The sequence below is a fragment of the Lycorma delicatula genome, chromosome 12, assembly GCF_047948215.1.
Source record: "Lycorma delicatula isolate Av1 chromosome 12, ASM4794821v1, whole genome shotgun sequence".
Lineage (NCBI taxonomy): Eukaryota > Metazoa > Arthropoda > Insecta > Hemiptera > Fulgoridae > Lycorma > Lycorma delicatula.
The window spans coordinates 77,680,944-77,704,135 of NC_134466.1; the positions used below are offsets into that span (position 1 = coordinate 77,680,944).

Consider the following 23,192-nt stretch of genomic DNA (forward strand, 5'->3'; position numbering starts at 1 on the left):
ATTTGTAAAGAAGTTATCCCTAACAAAAAAATAATAACTTAAATGAGAATTTTTTTTTCTAAGTTCAAAATTTTATTTACAAGACATGAAAACATAGAAAAAATGAAATACAAAGTAAAGAAAAAACCATAAAAAGAGAAGAGTAAAGAGAAACAGAGCACTCAACCGGTTGCGTTAACATAAATCTAATGATCGTAATTATTGGCATCATATCATTTCATAATCGTATCGCAAATCAAATCATCATAAATCCGCATGAAATCCCTGCGTTTAAGCTTCCTAACGTGCCCACCGCTGTTCTTAGTCGTTGGTTAAAGGCTAAGTGGTTCATGTGGTTGATCGGGCGTAACTCATACCTAGATCTGAAGCGTTTTATCTTTTCCCGGACACAACGTAAACCCAAATACTCATGGCTCTCAATATTTTTCGTATATACCTCCCATCTTGTTCTGGAACCGCTGCAATATCTCGACGTTGCTCTTGCTTGTTGTTATCCGTCGTTCGATACCATAAGTCCAAATCGGTTTCAGAACTGCTGAGTACAATAACAACTTATGGGATGATAATAGCTGGGATATCCTACTCGGCAACCGGTATATATCCTTCGACTTTACTTTTAATTGCTTCCTCTTTATCCGAACATAGACATTCCATGTCAGGTGAAGACCTAAGTACTCTACGCTGTTGATATGCAGGATCAAAACGTAATCCAGGTTGACTTCAGGCATTCTCCTCTTCTCGTGGCAAATTTCACGCGATTTGACTTCGCTTGGCTCACCCTTATCCTTTATTTCTCCATCCTTTTGCTGACTTGATCAAATTCAAATTGCAGAATAGCCGAAACCGTAGTCAGGTCCACATCAACAACCAGAATAGCCCTGTCGTCAACAAAGAGATCTTTTCATTTTGTGTCTCCAAAACTTACAGTGTTTTTAAGGTCACTACCTACGCGCTTTTATACATCAGGGATGTTTTACAGTACCTGTTCTCCGTAGGAAAGTCAGTACACTTACTTTTAGGTCAAACCTCGTATATTATAAACTTTCATTAGTTTTACCAGTAGAACGTATCCTAAAAATTGTTAAATTTTTCCTGAATCAATCTGTATAATAAATGTTTCTTATATATGGTTGGATAAGATTAAAATCTATTAATTAAGAAAGAGATAATAAAAATTTTCAACCAATCGTAAAAGTATCCCTTTCATTAAGTAAATTTTAAGGAAGAGCTAAGCGTGTAATGTCGTTTCACAAAAAAAATAAATCGTTAATTTATTTAAAATATTATTTTATTATTATGATACGTTAAAGTTTCCTTATCGTTGTTGTTAATGAAGTAAGTTTCCAACTATTTAATTACTGTTTATTATATACATTTTATATAACTTTATTTTCTGCTAAATTAATTTTACCACCAGACAGTGTTATTTTACATCAAATTTCTATCGTCTTTTATTAGTTCATTTGTTTTACTTTCCCGTGTATATAGCAGCTATAGCTATATAGAAGGGTAAGTATGGTAATCGCTCAAAATTGGGCATATCCGGTTTTTACCGAATCTCGACAAATTGACCCCTAAGGATCCCAGAAAGACGTAAATGGAATAGAAATTTCCGCGACAAAATGTGAGTACGTATGAATATGTACGTATATATGTTTGTTAGCGTGTAAATCCCCTTATCTTATTTCCAGAATTACTGGAGTAACATTCACTAGCTATAATATTTCTATATATGGGGCAATGATGTTATTAAATTTTCAGTTCAAAAGATCAGGGAGTGAGTAATCAGGGAGAAACGTAATCGTCCCCAGATTTTGTGTAATTAAGGACATAATTTTTTTATAATTGTGTGAATATTAATAAACAATTTTTAAAAAAAAGTTTTTTGCTAAAATCCACCTCCACCCCTAAAAATAGTTTTAATTTTGAAGAGGTATAGAAGGAGTGATTCGTTGCATTTTTTTTTATCTTTGTGATTAATTATTAAAAAAAAATTTCTGTGTAAAAAGTTTTTGGTTAAATTGCACCCGCACTCCAAAAAATAGCAATAATTTTTAAACGTTGTAGAAGGCATTGCAGTGGGTCTTTTTCTTTACAGTTTTTTTCTATTAGCATCTCGTTGGATTCGCAAATTTGTTTCCCATAAAAGTGTGGTCTTATCCCAACCAACACCCCAGATCCCACTTAGCGTCCGGACTACTGCTGTAGTCTTCTGCTATATTGTAACGTCACAGGTGAGCGGTAGAATTAAATATAATGAATAATATTTAAAGTGAAAACATTTATGTAAAGTGGCCGCTAGTGCCGCCACACCCGTGTGAATGAAATATGGTATGCGCATGCGCTTTAGTTAAAATCATTCAATTAAATAAACAAAAAATATTGTATTTAAATAAAATAAAGAATATTTTAAATTAAGTTGTGTGTGTAAGCCGTGCATCAAGAAAAATCCGCGTGACGGGCAAGTCCTATAATTGTGTTGTCAGCTGTTTTATTATAGTTCTTTCTACATATCCTTTCTTTTTTCTGATTAGCCTCCGGAAATTACCGTTTAGTTATTATTTCAGACGATGATGAGTGTAAATGAAGTGCAGTCTTGTACAGTCTCGGTTCGACCATTCCTGAGATGTGTTTAATTGAAACCAAACCACCAAAGAACACGATCTAGTATTCAAATCCGTATAAAAATAACTGCATTTACTAGGACTTGGCTGGAACTCTCGACTTCTAAATCAGCTGATTTGGGAAGACCCGTTCACTACTAGACCAACCCGGTGGGTATTGATCCTACAACAGTCCTTGTTGCAGCGAGAGAAAAGATGATGCCCCCCTCCGGTGGACCGCCGAGGTGGAAGGTATACTTGTGGAGCGATAACATCTCCTCCTTGAAAGCGGAGGCAATGGCAGCGAGCGGGAGGTATCAGTGTTTACGAAGAAGAGACCCAGAGCACGCAGAGGAACTGGCCGCAAACCAATACATTAAAAACCAATAAATTGTGATAAAAAAACTTTGTTTTTTTTTATTTTCGACGTACAATAAACTTTGTTAAATTAGTAATAAACATTAAAAATTTAAACAAATATATCAATTTTTAGAGGTAGGGGTTAATGCTTTGAACATCTTTTTTGGGTTATTTATATACGCATTGTGGATAACAAATTTATTTTAATAAAGTGATCTCCAAATCACTTGTCAAGTGGATTGCAATCAAAAGAGAAGGTGCACAACGAGATGTTACAACAGTCCTAAATCTTAATTTCAACATCCTACGGCTAATCGTTTTTGAATTATGCGAGATACATACGTACGTACAGATGTTACGCCGAAACTAGACAAAATGAATTCAGTGTTGGTGAAAATAGATATTTCCGTTGAAATCTGGAAACCGAAATTTTTCTCGAGACAATACTTCCATTACTTCGTACAAGGAAGTAAAAAAATTAATATGAATTAGTAAATAAAAATATTTGAGCCAAATTTGAAGAAAATCCGTTCGATCAATCCAAAGGTACAAGCCCAAAAATAGTGCAACACAGATACTAACGCAAAAACAAAAAAAAACGTTGGAAGGGAATTTTCAACACAGATTTATCGTTAATGTATTGTGCGGCTTTCTTCACAGTCAGCTATTTTGACTGTTTATATTACCTGGTCGCTTAAATGCTGAGATCTTTCTTCAAGAAGAAGTGCCGCATCTGCTTGAAGATATTCCTCTGGTGCTGAGACGCAAGGTATACTTTCAGCACAATGGCGCACCTCCCCGCTTCTCTTGTGCCGTTTCAACTCATTTAAACCATCACTTTCCTGAGAAATGGATCGATCGTAGAGGTCCACATTCTTGGTGACCAAGATCGCCTGATCTAACACCTTTACAGTTTTGGGTCTGGCGATGGATTAAAATTATCGTACTCAAAACAAAAATACATTCTCGAAAGCAATTAATTGTCCGCAATAAGGATACGGGTAAGCAATTTAAAGATAATCCTGAAGAACTAAAACGATCACCAAAAGTAGTACAAAAGCGAGCCAAGAAATATGTTGAAAAGCGGACTTATTTTTGAACATTTGTTATAAATTTGTACGTATTATGCACTTCGGTCTAGTGTACTGTTTCTAAATAAAATTCTATTTTATTTTTTTTAGCTTCTTTCCTTTGTTTTATTTATCTTACACCATTTAATTCAGAATTAAAATAGAAAATTTTAGATAATTTTTTTTCTTGAACTTGATTTATTTTTTATTGGTTTCTTTTAGAAACGTTTTGTCAGAATGAAATTTTCTACAAGTTTTAATATTAAATTGTACGCAATTATTAGTCATTTAACAAACTCTTTTTATTACAAACGTAAAAAAAAACGTGTTTTTAGACAACAGATATTTTTGATTTAATCAGATATAAAAACAAAATACTGGAACTATGGTTCTGAAATCTATTTTATTCAATTTTTCAGGTCAAAACCCTTAAGAATCCATCAAGGTTACGCCTTAATTTGGGTTCCTAGAATTTCAGATGGTTTTATTTCATTTTTTGTCTAGGAATTAGGATGAAATCTTTTACTAATCGTAACTCGCTAACAGAACGTTTCCGAACCCATTTTTATATGAACCCATGTTTTTCAGTTAGAATAGAATGAACTCAAAAAGTACCGGCAACACTTCATGAATAGCTCTGTCTCTATCTTTCTTTGTCACTCTCTCTCTCTCTCTGTGTGTGTGTGTGTGTGTGTGTGTGTGTGTGTGTGTGTGTGTGTAAGTGTGTGTACGCGCGCGTGTGTGTATACAAAAATAATATTTTTTTTTTGTTACAGGTATAAAAGACTCAAAAAATATAATGCCAGAACCAAATAAATGTGCTATAAATAATAGACCATTCTGGGTGTTCGGCTCACTAATTGCTTTTTATATACCGATGGTCATAATGGTATTAACTTACGGTTTAACAGTTCAGTTATTAAGAAAACAAGCAAGATTTGTCGCTGAAGAAGATTATAACAGTTCCGATGGTTTTAGACATTCTGGAGGAGCAGGATCAAAATTAGATCGACATCAAAGATCAACGTTACACAGGACGTCTGGAAGGTATTTCAATTTACTTATTCTTTTTTTTGTTAAAAGTTTTTTGTATTTAAATTAAGAGATAAGAAGCTAATAATGAGAAAAAGTTATAACTCCACGTAATGATTTTACGTAATATTTTATTATTTTATCCTCTCGTATCTTGGTTGCTCCTGCAGATGTTGAAAAATCATACACTTACTGTTTTTAATAATAATAATATTTGTTAACAAAAATTATCTCACTTATAGAAAATTCTTTTATAAAAATTTAAGTTAAAAAAAATTCTACAACTGAAACACTTTTACCGAGGACAGCCTCTATTAACTTAATTATTTAAATAATAATTAAAAAATATATTTTTTTGCGGACTTCCGTGGTTGAGTAGCTAGCGTCTCGGCATTTTTTGCAGAGGTCCCGGGTTCGAATACTGGTCAAGCAAGGCATTTTTCCCTACGCTATCGATTTTCCACCGGGGCTAATGACCGCTGTTATTAGCCCATTGCCCGATCTTTCATAAAAAAAAAAATATTTTTTTTTAAATCTAAAATTTTAGAAAATATTTGTGTTTTAAATTTAAATTTGAAAATGTTATCCAAAAAAATTGCAATGAAATTGTAAACCGTAGATAAGAGTCTCGCAGATACTATTTTTTACCGTCCTCCGTGGCGCGAGTGGTAGCGTCTCGGGTACGAATCTCGGTCAGGCACAGTATTTTTATACACTCTACAAATCATTCATCTCATTCTCTGAAACAATACCTAACGGTGGTCTCGGAAGTGAAATAAGAAAAAATAGATATCATTTCTTCCGCTAAAACCAAAAAGTTTGAATGTAAATAAATAAAACTGTCTTTAACAAAACTATACTGATATCAAAAAGAGTAAGACACTGCTATTATCAAGATTTGTTATTAATTTAGAATTTTCCTTATAAAAAATGCATGTTAAATATATGTAATAGATAAACAATAATAGATAAACAATGTTTAAGCGTTCCATTAATAAGCAAAAAAAAGAAAAATTTGTTACCAACTCTTACCGGCCCGATTTCATTTATATGTAATATACAGTATATCACATTTACAGAAATAATACAATACTTATGATTATTCGTTATTTAATAAATGAAATCGGGCCGGTAAGAGTTTTGTAACAAATTTTTATTTTTTTGCTTATTATATGGGACGCTTAAACATTGTTTATTATCTATTATTGTCTATTACATATATTTAACATGCATTTTTTTAAAGAAAATTCTAAATTAATAACAGATTTTTATAATAGAAATGCAGTGTCTTACCTATTTTGATATCAATATCGTTTTGTTAAAAACAGTTTTAGTTATACGAGTATTACAAAAAGTTTTGTTGTGCGCTGGTCCTGCGCAAGCCGCTTCCGGTTTCTTTCGACTCTTATGCCTGGGCCCACACTTCCGCCCCGTATAACAGGAACGGTCATTTTAAACATATAAACATATTAGTTAAGGTTAGCGAGCGAAGCGAGCGTAGGTTATGTTAAGTGAAGCAATAACGGATTGGAATATGTACCTGAAAGATGTGTGTGTGTGTGTGTGTGTGTGTGTGTGTGTTGATCATTTATTAAAAAATAAAAAGGTTGTCCAGGAATGACGGTAGAAGTAGAAGAGTCCTCATTTTCAAAATGAAAGTACAATAGAGGCAGACTCATTTTAAACATATAAACATATTAGTTAAGGTTAGCGAGCGAAGCGAGCGTAGGTTATGTTAAGTGAAGCAATAACGGATTGGAATATGTACCTGAAAGATGTGTGTGTGTGTGTGTGTTGATCATTTATTAAAAAATAAAAAGGTTGTCCAGGAATGACGGTAGAAGTAGAAGAGTCCTCATTTTCAAAATGAAAGTACAATAGAGGCAGACTTCTTCCAAATCAATGGGTATTTGGAGGTATTTACAGAGAAATTATAAATATATTCTAACCAAACTTAACCTGTGCTCACTAACCTTGACTAATTAGCAGTAATGATTTGATTATATAAATAATAAATTCAGTATTTATTGCAATTATTTAATATTTAAATAATCAAAGCATCACTGTTAATTAGTTGAGGTTAGCGAGCGTAGTTTAAGTTTGGTTGATTATATTTATAATGCTTATATATTTAATATGTAAAATATGTCAATATGGAAAATGTTTAAAATTACTGATATAAAAACAGCATGTTACTGTGTTTTCTCTAATGTATTATTCATCAATTATTATAAAACATGCTATATTAAGTAATTTTTACGTGAAAAAATGCAAAAAAAGTGGGGAGCGTAAAACAAAACGTACCGCATAATGAAATAACTCAAGGATACTAGAGTAAAATTACATTTTATTAAAAAAAATAATAATAAATTGAAAAAAGGATGAGCCTTTATCAGAATGTCTTTCATAACTGATGTTATTACAAATTGAACCACGCTGCACACACTTCACCACAGCTATCTTTTCACAAGAACTGTTAAGCTGCACACTGCCTGTTGTATTATAATAAGTATTAATTTTTATAATCTTTAATTTTACGTTATTAAACGATACTTCAGATTTTTATCGCTTCTAAGTATAAAAAGTTAGAATTAGACTAAGATGATTTAACGGCATCGCTGTCTTTTTTTATTTGCCCTGGATATAGCATATTTTTTTAAAAATTAATGATTTAATTATTAAGAAAAATATTTGAATTTTTTTTTTTAATACTTTTATTTATAGTCGCATCAACAGTTAAAGTCATTAGCGACTTATCAGTGTAATGTACCGGTAAATTTGTAGTCTTGAGCAAACTCAGGTCGACTACTTCTGAGACCTGTGGTTAATTGAAATCCAACCGCTAAAGAACACTCGTATCCACGACACCGAATAAAAGTAAACCTAACCTTTATTAGGATTTGAACCTGAGAACTTCGACTTCCAAATCAACTGATTTACGACGATGAGTTTACCAATTCGGCGGGTTAATATTTGATTTTTAATAACTGAAGCAGAGGCTGAACACCTTTGTTAACAATGAGTTTTTATTTAATTTTGAAAATATAGATTTTTTTTTAGTTATAAAAAAATCCCTTTCGGCATGCCGGAAGGCGGAAGTTGGTTTCACCGGTGCTAAGTATGAGGTAAAAAAGATTTCCACCTTAAAGTTAAGAAAAACTTCAAATTTAATCAACACAACAACGGTTGCATGGGAAAAGATTTCACGTGTTTAGCGTGCGACAAGCCCCATCTTCTTACAATTCCACCAACATTTTGGTCATCCCTTGCCGTAAGTGTTGGTCATATTAACAATTGTTTCAAATAAAAAGTTTAGGTAATGTTTACAGGACTAATGACCACTTTAAACCTATTCGATACTGTGCCTATTATTGGAGGTATGATATTTTTTGTCTTCGAAACCTCATTTTTCCCACCCCCTGGGCCAATGTTTGGTGATAAAAAAAATTTACCTAGCTAAGTTTTAGGCCTTTATCCAAGGAATAGAAGGAACTTTAAACGAATTCGATATTTTACTTAATAGGAAAGTTATAGCGATATTTTGGTTTTTCGAAAAAGCTCTCCCATTTCTATCCCCATGGTCCGATTTTTCCCATTAACGAAATCGACAGAGATTTTGGGTCATTATATTTTATGTATCAATTTGAAAGTGATTGGCGGAAAATTATAGCAGTTATCGTGGCCGTAAGAAAGTGAAATATATATATATAGACTTTTGAACTGATGGTGGTTTTGGGGTCTGGGAAACCTGAAACGCGAAGATACGTTGAAAGTTTAGGTAGCTTTCTTATTTAATCTACTTAAAACATCTCTCCGATGGTAATGATTATATCTTACAATACTACTTATTGTATTGTACTGAACAGTACCGAATTAAGCCTCTACCGGACCCTAGACAGAATTTAAATTTGGGTCCCCATTTATATAATTCAAACAAAATTAATGCGTAGGAAATTTCCATTTCGGCATCTGAAAAAATAAAAATACCGTATTTCGCATAATTTCAATGATAGAAAATTCGCTAAGGGATTCAATATGCATGTATACGAACACTTTTTACTCGGATTTTCATTAAGTTTAGTTAGAGGATTACAAAATTACACGAATTGTTGCGATCACCAGTCGGATTCACTTCAAAATGGCCGCGAAAAAATAAAAATTTGTAATTATTATTACGCAATAACGGTGTAAACTATCCGGTTGGTTTAAACGCACTAATGTAAGGTTTATTAAAATGTGTGAAATATATAAATATCAATTTTTTAAATCAAGTGTAAGATCCTAAAATGGCGGATAAACTAACTAGAAATAACTAGAAAAAATATGCAAAACCGCCAAAACAAGAGATAAATAAGTAGTAAAATAATGAAATAAACTTAGCGTATATATAGGACCCCCAATAGAGATTTATTAAAAACATAATAAATTCAAACTGTGAGTAGTAAAAAAGATTTAGATGTTCAAACTGGTGGGTAATATTTACGAAACAGGGGAAGTTCCGTCAGACTTTAAAAAGAGAGTTATTGTCATGATACCAAAGAAAGAAGAAGCAGATAAATTTGAAGAATACAGAACAATTCGCTTAACAAATCACGCATAAAAATCTTAAGTAAAATGCTGTACAGAAGAATCAAGGTGAGAGTAAAAGAAGTATTACGAGAAGACGAATTTGGATTCAGGAAAAGTATAGGGACAACGGAAGAAATTTTAGCACTCAGATTAATAGTACAAAGAAGATTAAAGAAAGTAATGAAATGTAGTAGAAATAATGTAGCTAGACCACTGAATATGAAAATAGGAAGAGAAAAGAATGCGGACTTACAAGAATTTTGTTATTTGAGAAGTAGAATTACTAAAGATGGACGAAGCAGGAGCGATATAAAATGCCGAATAGCACAGGCGAAATGAACCTTCATTCAGAAATATAAGTTTTTTACATCAAAAATTAGTTTAAAAGTCAGGAAAATATTTTTGAATGTTAACAAATTGTTAGGGATGTATGATGTACGGGGTATACCGAAATGAAACGTCTGGCTCTAGATAGGGAATGTTGGAGAGTTGCATCAAACCAGTAAAATGACAAAAAAACTCATTTGCGCCACCTGCAGATTTTAAAAATTTAAATTTAGGAAAATGTTTAACTTTTTAATCGTAACAGATACTGAAAAGAAAGGAACCAACGTCATATAAGACTATTAAATAATATGTAAGTACTGATTTGATTGACCACCAAATAATGATCACGTGACCTAAGGAAACTTTAAAACATAAAAATAATCCCTTAAAGACTTATGTCACCTTAATATACAATAATACGAGTAATAATAATTATTATTATTGTTATAATACAATAATAATTTTCATTTGAGAATAATGTTCTTACTAGATTTTTAATTAATAACTGGTTTTTACTTTACCGTCTATACAGAGTGTTTCTAAAATGGTGGACTGGCTATACTTTCTCGGATTCCACTTGTAAAACTAAAAAAAAATATCCTTAGGAAAAATGGTAATTTCTCCTTCGTTTTCCCCCTGTCCGCCATATTGTTATTTTTATATGATAATTTATATTTCAAGTTCGGATAGAGGAATCACATTATTATTTAATAAGCGTCTTAATAATAAATGTTTTAAAATTAGAAAAAAAGGACTTAGATTCCTTCGCAGATAACAAAATGGTGGCCATGTTTATTTTTCAATCGGTTATAACTATCGGTTATAAATATTAGTTTTATCAGAATTAATGTTTGCTAAAATATTAAACTTTTTATTTTGAACAAAGCATTTTATTTTTTTTAAATCGGTTAACAAAGAGTCGAGTTTTGGGAGAAAATTAATGTTGTAATTTTGTGTCGTAATTATTAGATCTATTATTGTGAGAAAATTATAACTTAATTTCAAACTAATTTACAGTACTAGAATTAACAATAAATAAAAACAATTAATATTTCATCGAATTGAACGTAAAGTGGTTGACGTGAAAACAGACACAAAATTACCCAGTAACTGATTTTTCAGTTTCTCCTTCGTTGGGGCTTTCCGGTTTATTTCAGTACCGTGAATGGTGGGGTAGCAATTGGATGCTGGACAGCCCCTTGTGGAGTCAGCGTCTGTCCTCGCTGTGGCGGGTGGCCGTCGATGATGAAACACGGGGACTCTGGTGCCCCGCATTTGAAGACCCGAGTCCCGGCAGTGCGACTTGTGGGTCCCGGAGGTGAACTTTGGGTTTCCTTCGTTTGAGGCTGGCAATGCAAGATCGAGTCCCGGCTGCCAGGGTGGGGTCGCTGAGAACAACTTTGTCGGACCTGGTGGCTTTGCACTGGGTGTTAGAGGCAGGGAAAGGAAATTAAGATCCTATCGGCGGGCCTGCCTGTCATGCCAAACTTACAGCCAGTAGGCTCGTTAGAGTAATGGACACTCCCCCGGGCTTGGTTTATGCTTTACGCCCGGGGAAAGAGGTGAAAAAAAACCTTGTTGTCAGTTTTTTTTAATGTTCTGAACCGTGCCGGGCCCCTCCAAATTACGGGTCCTTGACATTTTTCTTTTGGTTACTTCGGCCTGGTACTACATCCCTTTTTTCTACCCAGAACATTTTAATTTCACTGAGAATGAATAAATTTCAAATATAAAATACATATATAATTCCTTTTGCTTTATTTTTGTTATGTAAGTGGATGGATCAGTAACATTTTTTAAAGAAGTTTTTTCTTTTAATGAAAAGTTTTCTCTTTTATTAAAAAAAAAAAACAAATTTAAAGAAATAATAAAAATAATTACATTTTTTAGAACTTTTAGTAATGTACAACTACTCAAAACTAGTTTAAAAAAAAATCTCTTGTAGAGATTTTAGTAGTAACATATACTGTGTACAAGAAGAAAATTTTACAATAGATTTTTTTTTTATTCCTTTTTTTTATTTAAGACTGTCCATAGTGAACCTAGACTTTCTTTTCTTCTCAGTATATTTCCTTCATATATATATAAAAAATTTTCTTGAATGCCTGCCATTTTTGCAGTCGACTAGTATGGTCTCATACCAAGTATTTCCTTGGATACTACTTTCTTATCTTTACAGAATTATTCCTCATTTAGAAAGGAAGAGAAAAAATGCTTTCATGAGATATTTTTGCATAAAAGAACTTTTTCAATGTCTATGATCATTACCTCTTGTGATACCTCAAACCATTTACTACACAATTGCTCTACGTGAAGTACATAAATTCTGCTTTTAGCAAGTAAGTTTTATGTATATACATTACACACCAACATACACACATACACACTGACACACAGACAGACACACACACACACATTCACTCACTCACTCACATACAGGATAATTCAATAAATAAAGAGACAAAATACTACAATAATGATTACAATTCATTCAATATATTTATAACAACTTTATATTTATCATAATATTCAGTTATAAATACACTTCTCCCCATTATTCTACTTATTTTCTTACGTTAACATTAAAAAACATATTGTTTTATTTTTTTTTATAATCTGGACCAGTTTTTTTACATTTATTTTAAATGTTTATGTTATTTGTTATTTATTCTACGAGGAGTATCTCTAAAGTAAAGACCGGTGGGAAATTTCCCTCCTTAAAGTTGGCAAACCTGTGTCGTTCATGGCCACGCTAATAATGTACACACTGCATTGTTGTCTGTAAGTTGTCGCGTTGTAGTACCTTTGATTACGTACGTGTGAGTTATTACGTTATAAAATGAATAGGAAAATCGATGGTGCCGCCAAAATACGTGGTCATACGTTGTTTTAAATCATCAAAACGATAAAGGGCTGAAATTCACAGGCAGTCGGTTCCTGTGTACGGTGATAATGTAATGAATGAAAGAAACTCCGAAAATGGTACGAAATGTTTAGAAATAATAGAATTAATGTGCACGATGAAGAACGTTAGGGAAGGCCCTCGGGTAATCACCGAGGACTTGATACGCGTCATTGATGAAATCAGAAAAGATCGTCAACGATTTCCGATCTGGCTCTTCTTTTTCCTTTCTGTTACAACAGCTGTTATCGGTCTCATTGTTCATGACCATTTAGGCTTCAGAAAGGTTTGTGCACATCGGGTGCTGTACGTCTTAACGGAACGTCACAGAAAAATTCAAATGGGATCTGCTTTGGAATTTTTGATGCGCTACACAGAAAAAGGTGATGCATTCCTTAATTCAATTGTTACTGTCGATGAAACATGAATTTTTCACTTAATTTAATTATTACCAGTACCAATTTAATTGTTGATTTCGTATAATACGTCAAAAAGAAAACGGCAGTGAAATGAATAACGTCATCCTTGATCACCAACCAGACCGACAAAGGTCAAGCTAAAGTCATTTGGATGCAAACTGAGGATCACAGTCTTTTGGGATCGGTTTGGCATACTGCTGATCGATTTCACGCCGCGTGGAACGACTATCGATGAAGAAGCCTATTGCAAAATTCTACGTAAGTTACGGCGCGCCGTTGGGGGGAAATTGAAAGAATTTTTTAGTGGTAAACAATTGGCGGATGACGATGAACAAAAAATGCTGTTAATCAGCGGCTAAATGAACTGACGGCAGAAAAATACGACGAGGGTATATTGAAACTGGTGTATCGCTACGATAAATGTCTTAATTCATGTGGCGATTATATAGAGAAGTAGTGTAAGGTATGTAGTTTAATAGAAATAGAACATATTTATATAGTTTTCAGAATAAATTTTTTTATTATGAAACGGTCTTTACTTTAGAAATAACCTCTCGTAGACAATTAAATCAACCATTTTATCGAATTTTTATGTAATAAAAAGCAATATGTTGAAAAGACTATCGCAGCATTCACCACCCGCTTCTTAGCCATGATTGCATTATCACACTAATTTACCTATCGTTAAATCGGATTGTCAACACCAACTTAACTAATGCAATGCCATTTATTACATTAATAAGCGACGACTATCCTCCCGCTGCTTAAATACATTTGGTTGGTATTTTCTTCTGCAGAACAATATTTAATATCTCCAGACCATTCTGCAAAAAATAATCAAAGGCTGACACATATATGTATCTATATACATCTAGGAATGTCTATATTATTTTTAGTTGCTTGTACGAAGTAAAGGGAGTATTACGATCACGAAAAATTTCGGTTTTCATATTTCAACAGAAATATACATTTTGACCATCCTTGAATTCATTTTAACTAGTTTCGGCGTGACGTCCGTACATACGTATGTATGTATCTCGCATAACTCAAAAACGATTAGCCGTAGGATGTTGAAATTTTGGGTTTAGGACTGTTGTAACATCTAATTGCGCACCTTCCTTTTTTATTGCAATCGAAATTAAAATGAAAATTTTAATTAATGAAATATTTTTATCTTAAAGGGAAGGTACATCGATTTGAATCAGACTTCATCTATTTTTTTTTTAATTAAAAAAACTTTTTTTTTAAATTTAAATATATTGATTTAATAATTATTAACCCGTGATTCTAAAAAAGGTTTTACAATAATTAATAATTAAAAAAATAAAATGAAATGTACTTTTAAAAATGTGTAAATGTAATCTAATAGGCATTACATGTGTGTATATGAAATAGATTTGGTTAAACATGTGATTATTTAATAATAATTGAAAATTATAATTTAGAATCGTATTACTTTTGGATTTTCTAGTTTAATTTATATTTATAATTTCATTTAATTATTATGGAATTTTATCTACATTAAAATTAGCTACAGAGTGACTGAAAAATAGACCCTCACAGGCACAACATATACACATGCCCGGCATTTAATAAATTGCAAAAAATTCTTATCGTTTAGATTATTACTCCTCGTATATTGTCGGACAATATTCTCCCTAAGTCGGAATTGATCATCATTTCGTCTATTTGTTGCCAATCATTTAATCGCTCTTTGTTTGACATAATTCTTCAGATATTGAATTGTGTACACGTTCTCTAATTTTCAAATTTTCTATCTCTTCATATTCATCATCCTCTCTTTATCTTTTTATTGTTTCTTTGGTCTTAACATTTTCTTCCTCTTTATATTTATCATCTTCTCTTACTTTTTTTATTCTTCCCTTGTTCTTAACATTTTCTTCCTCTTTATATTAATTTTCTTGTTTTTTGAGTAATATTTCTTCATGTTATCCTTCTTTTTCCTATATGATTGTTTCTTTTTCATTTTTGATTATTCACCAAGCGATCTAGTAATTAAAACTGAATATATTACACCGTTAGGTCGAAATTAACATTTGTAACCAGTATATAGGAGTTCACTAAACGGAATAGTTTAATTATTATAAACTATTACTTATACGACACACAAGAAATCTGAAAATTTTGTTTATCAGCAACTCACGAAGGTATGAATAATGCTGTTCTAGTAATGTAAGTAATAAAGGGAATTTTTCTGTATCCTAATATTTCATGTCAGATTGTTGAATTAATAATTGTATAAATATTTGAGGTTAATAAAAAAACTAATATTTTAGCAATTGTGTAACTGTCCACTTTTATTAAAAATTGGAGAAACGTATCTCACTTTCAAATTAAATAAGTTTAAACGAAGTGCAGCAAAAATGTGTATACAGGGTGATTCAGGAGGATAGGGCAATACTTTGACAACTCATTCTAGAGGCTAAAAATTAGAAAAATGTTCATATAAACATAGGTCCGAAAACGCTTCGTTAGCGAGTTGTTAGAAATAAGCGCAAATCTCCCCATTGTGTGATATTGAATTTGTAACGACACTAAAACTTTTTTTCGACAAGATATGACGAGGGAAACGCTGTCAAAAGCTTTCTCGCAATTCCCCACAGTCCAGGATATTTTTCTGGTATTTCTGCCTGCAGCCAAAATGTTTGATACCCTCTTTTAAATTTAACCTTCAGCTCCTCATTGCTGCTAAGCTCGAGTAGCTCCTCTTGTAATATCACATTCTCCACTTCCGTTTCATCAAATGGATTTATGATCCATGGTGGTATTTCCATCGTCACAATATCTTCAAATCTGATTTTGAAGTCATCATGCAGGGCGATTAAATGTTGAACGTATGTCTGAATATCCTCATCAAGGCATTTTACCTGTGACAAGTTTGAAAACTTTGAAAATACGCGCCGACTAATATTTTGCTTCATAAATTTCAATTTTCCAAGAAAAGCTGAAATTACACCCTTTGTTTTTATTAAATTGAGACTGTCCCCTTGTAATTGTAAGTTAATGTCATTAAATTTTTTGAACAAATCTGTCAAATATGCGATGACAGCTTTCAAAGTGATCAGGTTTTCTTTTAAATCTGAATCTTTACCTTCCAGAAACTCTAAAACTGATTCAAAAAGTGAGTAAAATCTTGTTAAACATGCACCTTTCGACAACCAGCGTACTTCAGTATGTAAGAGCGATCGTTGGAAGTCTTCATCATTTTCATCGCACAATTGGGCAAATAAACGCGTATTCAATGCATTGCTTCTTATCTTGTTAACAGCATTAATTACACGTTGAAGCGATTGGTGCAATCTATCACTCAGATTTTTCGCTACTAGGTGTTGTCGATGGATGACACAGTGAATTGCAGTTACCTCTGGTATAATTCTTTTAAGATGGCTTATAAACCCACGATATCGCCCGACCATGGCAGGAGCTACATCTGTTGCCACCGAAATGACGTTTGTGAATGGAATTGATTTTTCGTTAAAAAAAATCACTCAGAACATTAAATATTGATTCACCTTTAGTGTCCGTCTCCAAAGTTTTCGCGAATAGTAGCTCTTCATGAATTTCTTCGTCCATAACAAATCGAACATATGCCAATAATAATGCATCATTACCAGGTAAAGTTGACTCGTCCAGTCGAATAGAAAAATGAGTTGTTTGCAGATAATTACAAGAAACTTTCAATATCAGAGCTCATTTCATCAATACGTTTGTACAGTGTTGTTACTCAAAGGACTTCTTTTGAGCATGTCAAATGGAGATTTGTGCAGAACAGTTTTTAAAACCTCTTCAACATTGGGTAAAATTAACTGTTCTCCAATGGTGTGCGGTTTTCCAGATTTTGCTATAAGTAATTAAATATTGTACGATGCCCGCAAGCCATCATCGTTACTTTCAGACGTTGAAGCGAACATACTGTACACGGTAGGTCTCTTTTCATATTTTCCCTTCAATGTTTGAAAATATTTCAAATCTTTACCTATTTTATCAGGATGACACATTCATAAATGATCTTCGAGCTTCGATGGTTTCATCGAGTCATTGCTCAAAATTTTGCTGCACAAAAGGCATATAGGCAATCGCTTGTCTGCCTTTGATGGAAGAAATCCAAAGTTTAAATAATCAACGCTGTACAGTCGACATTTCTTCTTAGATTCAGCCATGTTTCGTATCAGTTACCTACTGGTAAATAAAAAAAAAAACTTTGTTTTAGTAATCTCAAGGCGGTCTTACTTAACAGGATGTGACTGTTTTAACAGAATAGGATTAATTAATTATTGCAATGAAATAAAGTACCAGCGGCAAACTGATTCTAATTATAAAAAGCAATAAATCGGTAAGATCCATAATAAAGTTTTATAAAAATGGCTGAACCGATTTTAATGTGATGTAAAACATTTTTTCATTAATTATATTTTGATATATTTCTGTAAATTCTATATAAAATACTTTTAAATAACCAATATTTTGATATCGCAACTCTGCGATTTTAATCATTTATTTATTACTTTGATGCACGTTACGAGTATGTAACGACAGGTACAATTTATGAAAATATACAACATGTTACAGAATAAGGATTACAACCGGGAAATGGTATGTTCAGGATCAGTTTTTAAGTCGATTCCAATAGTTTTTTTTATATATCTGAAAAAAAAATTAGACCAAAAATTAATAAATCCTTATACGGAAGATATTTATTTTAGGAATAAGCCTCGCCTTCTGTACCTACGTATTTTTTGTAATTTGTGCATTTTTTGTTTACTGACGTATGCAATAAATTGTAAAATAAATATATAAACAATAAATAAAATAAAAGTAAGCATAACAAAAATGCAGGTAAGTACTTACTACTTTTTCCGACACTGGCAAACGCTAACATCTATTCACTTTACTTTTCTTTTCGAAATTCCGGAAACAAATGAGTAACGTTTATCCTTGGCAATCGTATTTATATTAGTGATGAATCAAACAAGTTCATGCAAGATTACTAGCACACACACCACAAGTCGTATTTCGTCCCTTTGCACGTCTGAACAAGCGTTGCGGACGGCGGCGGCGGCAGCGGCGGCGTTTTGCAAGTCTCGACACGTTCGTTGTACTGAATATGGAATATGCAAGTTTTTACAAGTAACAGTCGCTGAGCTTCTCAAAACATTATCTGCCTAGATCGATGCGCAAAGTCAAGCCAACATTTTAGTTCTTCACTATCGAAACCAGATGAATTTTTTGGACCCCCGCTTACGAATTGTGAACCCCCATTTTTTTGTCACGCCAACGTAGACCCCCGTCGAGTCTCCCGTGGACCCCTGGGGGTCCATCTGGACCACTTTGGGAATCAATGCCCTAAAGCATAAGACAGAATGTCTGTGCCACAAACGTCAAATGAGCCTCCAGTTTAGCAGCCAGTATCCTAAATAGCTCCTAGAGCTTAGCTAACAGCATGAGCGGACTAAGCGTGGTGCCACACACCATCGGTTTACGTATCCCAACCACTGACCTGTCATATATTTGCTAAAACGGGTAGGCGCACCCCGTCAACTAATTAAAATATATATGAGATCCATAATAAAATTTATTTTGTCTAGGCAGCAATTTGTTGCCACGCCTAGGTCGCTGGATGCCAGCAAGTATCTGTCCACCATAGCGCTTGGAGCCATAATAATTGGCTGGCGATCAACCATATATATCTCTAGGTTAGCTTCACACAGCAGTGCGGTAAGCAAACTACCGATGCCGGTTGAACAAAGCAACCGCATCAAGGAACTCCCACACGGCCCGACAATGCAGCTCTCGCCACATTGATTTGCTGCTTATGAGTGGCCAATTTTCTCCTTGACCTCTTATTTCCAGGGTGGTCCGGTCTCTGGCCCCCAAGAGCAATTTTCAAGGGTATTTACTTTTTTACTCACTTTTTTTTTAAAGAGGTGGAGGAACCCGATTTACGGACGCCTAGACAGTGTCGGGCTCGCTAACAGGTTCCGCAAGATTTCATTAAATGCGTAAGTGTTCCTGCGCACTATCGACTAAACCTCCATCCCTGACTACCCATCCTTCCTGGTACAGCTGGTGTGCATTACTTCAGGAAGGTAGAATTACGCCTTCACACACATTCAGACACTACAATCAATAGACACCGACCTCACACACCCACAAGGTACCTCACATCAGACTAAAATTACACCACAAATTCCACGACATCCGATCATCACTCCAGAATACATACCTCATGCCGCCCACTCCATACATCACATCACATCAATCAGTCACATCCAATCACATAAACAAACACCTCACAGGCAATTGAACACTTTCTTTCTCTTTCCTGTTTAGCCTCCGATAATTAACTTTCAGAATACTTCAGAGGCTGATATGTATGAGTGTAAATGAAGTGTAGTCTTGTACAGTCTTCGACCATTCCTGAGATGTATGGTTAATTGAAACCCAACCACCAAAGAACATCAGTATTCACGATCTAGTATTCAAATCCGTGTAAAAATAACTGATTTTACTAGGACTTGATTGCTGGAACTCTCGACTTCCAAATCAGCTGATTTGGGAAGACGCGTTCACTACTAGAACAATCCGGTGGGTACAGGCAATCGAATACTACAGCATACTTACCTCACGGGTCACCATCGGGCGCGGGAGCGGGGTGACCACGGCCTAATCGTACCCAGGCGACCCCCACACGTACGGGGAACCCCGTAGGCACTCCTGTCCTCCTCCGCATCCTCCGAGATCCCTTCTTGGTCTACGATTTTCCTCGATATTGTGTAATTTCGTCATTACTGCTCTTGAAAATCCGGTAGCGGCAGACCAATATTCTTCACCATACAGCATAATCCCTATTAGTTCCTCCGGTTCAAATATAACGTCTCTTCCAATGGCATCCATCACCTGTATTTCTGTGTTAAAATGAGAACAACAAAAGAACACATGGAACACCGATTCCTCAATCTAACAGTCGAAATAGATATAAGAGTATCTAGATTAATTTAAACGCTTAGTTTCTTCAACATTTCACAAGAGCAGATGAAATACGAATGCAAGATAACAAGTCAAAGATCAAAAAGTGAGTGGAGAAGGTAAATTGCGCCAAAGAAAGTGAAAACGGTTCCATCTATAGAAAAAGTCATGGCTTCGGTTGTTTGGGATTTTATTGATGTAATGCTAAATAACTACTTGGGAAAGGCAGGATTATCACCGGGAGTATTACGTTTCACTACTAGACCGATTGAAGGATACTATCATGTTAAACGTTCACATCTGGTCAAAAAGAAAGTAATTTTTCAACACGATAATGCGTCTACACACGTCTTGGATTATTGCTTAAAAAATCCAAAACCTCCCCTTATAAGTGCTTCCACATGCTGAATTTGGCTCCCAGCGATTACTTAGTTCTCTCAAATTTGTAGAAACGAGTTGCTGAGTGAAGTTCACTGAAGGTGATTTGATAAGACTGAAACAACCACTTATTTTGCACAGTTGGACAATAAATCACGTTATATTGAGTGTATTAAAAAAGTAAGTAATGTCGTTGGTTTAAATTAATCAATTTGCAAGATGAGGTACGTTGAAAACTAAAAAAAGTTCTGAAAAATCTTTTGTTTTGTTTATCAGCCCGAGAACTTTCCGAACGGCCGTCGAGGAGTCAACTTTTTTACTTTTCTTTCAGCTGATTATTACATCTGTCCTTTATTACGTTATCCCTTTCATTTAAATTTATGATTTTCAATTTAAGTAATCTTTTCAATAAGAGGTTACATCGCTGATCAAATGGATAGAATTCCCATTAATGATATAGTATTTCTGTTGTACACAAAGCGAAATTTCTGGGCATTTTATTACGCAACAAATTCTCGTGGGATGATCAAATTGATTTTATCCGTAAAAAAATTGAATCTTATTATTTCGCTTTAAAGCATCTTAACAAAATGCTTAACTTATCATCATTTTTAGTTATTTATTACGCTTATGTAATGGTGATATACGAGGTCTGTTCAGAAAATAACCCAACTTTTTTTTTTTTAAGTTCATTATTAATTTTACAGATTATCGGTCCTTGTCCCTTTCAAAGTACTTCCATCCCCTACTCACACACTTTTCCCAAAGGTGTTTCCACTTCGCGAAGCAGTCTTGGATAGCTTCATTTGAAATGGCCTATAACGTCGGTGACGAATTTGCTTTAATGTCATCAATAGTCTCAAAACGGCGTCCTTTTATTACTGATATTAATTTCGGATATAAGAAAATTCACAAGGAGCCAGGTCTGGCGAGTAAGGACACTTAGGGAGGACAAACATCTGATTTTCTGCACAAAACTGACGAATTGACGAAGCTGAGTGTGCGAGCACATCATCGTGATGAAAGAACCAGGAGTTGTATCGCCACAACTCCGGTCTCTTTATTGAGGATTTTTTCACGTAACCGTTGTAAAACGCCTTGATAGTACGCACGGTTCGTTGTTTCACCTTAAGACAAAAATTCAAAATGTCATTAAAATCGAAAAAATAGAGTGCTTTCGTTTCCCGGCTTTCGTCTCCCGTTATGATCCTTTGCGTGAATGTTTCATCGTCATCGGCTTGTTCAAGAGGTTGCCGACAAACATCGATTCGATGTTCTTTCTGCCGTTCGGTCATCAAACGAGGAACAAACTTTTCTGCGACTCGATGCATGTTCAATTTTTCAGTCAAAATGTCACGGCATGACCCGATCGAGATGTTAACCTCTTCTGCCAGTTCTCTGACAGCCAATCGGCGATTTGCACATACCACAGCGTTGTTTTATGAACGCGAGTGTCATCAGTTGGAGTCGAAGGCCTTCCTGGTCGAGGGTCATCTTCAATCGACTGACGACGCTTTGAAACAGGTGAAAACCATTCGTATCATTGCGTACGACCCACAGCATCATCATCTCGGTAAGCTTGTTTCAAAGGTTGAAAAGTTTCTGTGAAAGTTTTTCCCGCTTTCACACAATATGTTACGTTGTTTCTCCCAGAAATCGCACATTACAAAAATCGCTACGAAGACTTAAAAAAGTGCACTCAACAGTTACACGAAAACTAAACGAGATATCAAAAATCCAAGAACATGTCGTATTAGAAGAGATTATGCGGAACCCAATGGTGTCAACCGTACGTCACTAAATATCTCCGTTGGCAAGTAATTAAAAATTAATGTGATTTAATAAATTACCGAACCGTGTAAACATTTTAATAATAAATACATATAAAAAAAAATAATAATAATCAAAGTTGACTTTTTTATTTTTCATAGACTATTACATCAATTTTCTTAGATTTAAATTATGTACAAATTTTTATGATAGACTTTACCCATTTATTAGTCGTTTAATAATGTTATTATATATATCAAACCCAAAGAAATTTGTTTTTATTACCGAATTCGTCTGTTTTAAAATGAATTTCAAGAAAAATACGGGAGCCACAGTTCTGGGACCTGTTTTATTCAACTTTTGAAGTCAAAAAACATAAGAAACAACAGATCTTCATTAAAATTCTTCATAACTTTAACTTCAGATAAATGCACAACTTCAGATACAATACATCAATTTTCACTGAAGATCCAATGAAATTTCCAGAACTTTATACATAGGCCTCTATATATATATATATATATATATATATATATATAATATAAACCGCGTTCCAGGAAAGTCCTACAACTCTGGATTGTTTCTAACGGATGCTTACACACACACACACACACACACACACACACACACACGCGCACACACACACACACACACACACACACACACACACACACAAAACTTAATCAATAATATAATATTTTTCTGTTAATTTAATTTAATGATTCTAACTAAAACGCACGCGCATACCGTATTTTGTACGGATGTGGCGGTAGTA

General features: G+C 33.9%; 1 protein-coding gene across 4 annotated transcripts in view; it reads left to right on the forward strand.

Moving 5' to 3' along the window:
* 5-HT2A (5-hydroxytryptamine receptor 2A) overlaps positions 1-23,192 on the forward strand; it is an 809,891-nt gene that overhangs the window by 766,524 nt on the left and 20,175 nt on the right. For all 4 annotated transcript variants that reach the window (XM_075379873.1, XM_075379875.1, XM_075379874.1 and 1 more), the window contains one exon: positions 4,810-5,080. In XM_075379873.1, coding sequence (XP_075235988.1) covers positions 4,810-5,080 — 271 coding nt within the window. The remainder of the gene's footprint in view (positions 1-4,809; positions 5,081-23,192) is intronic.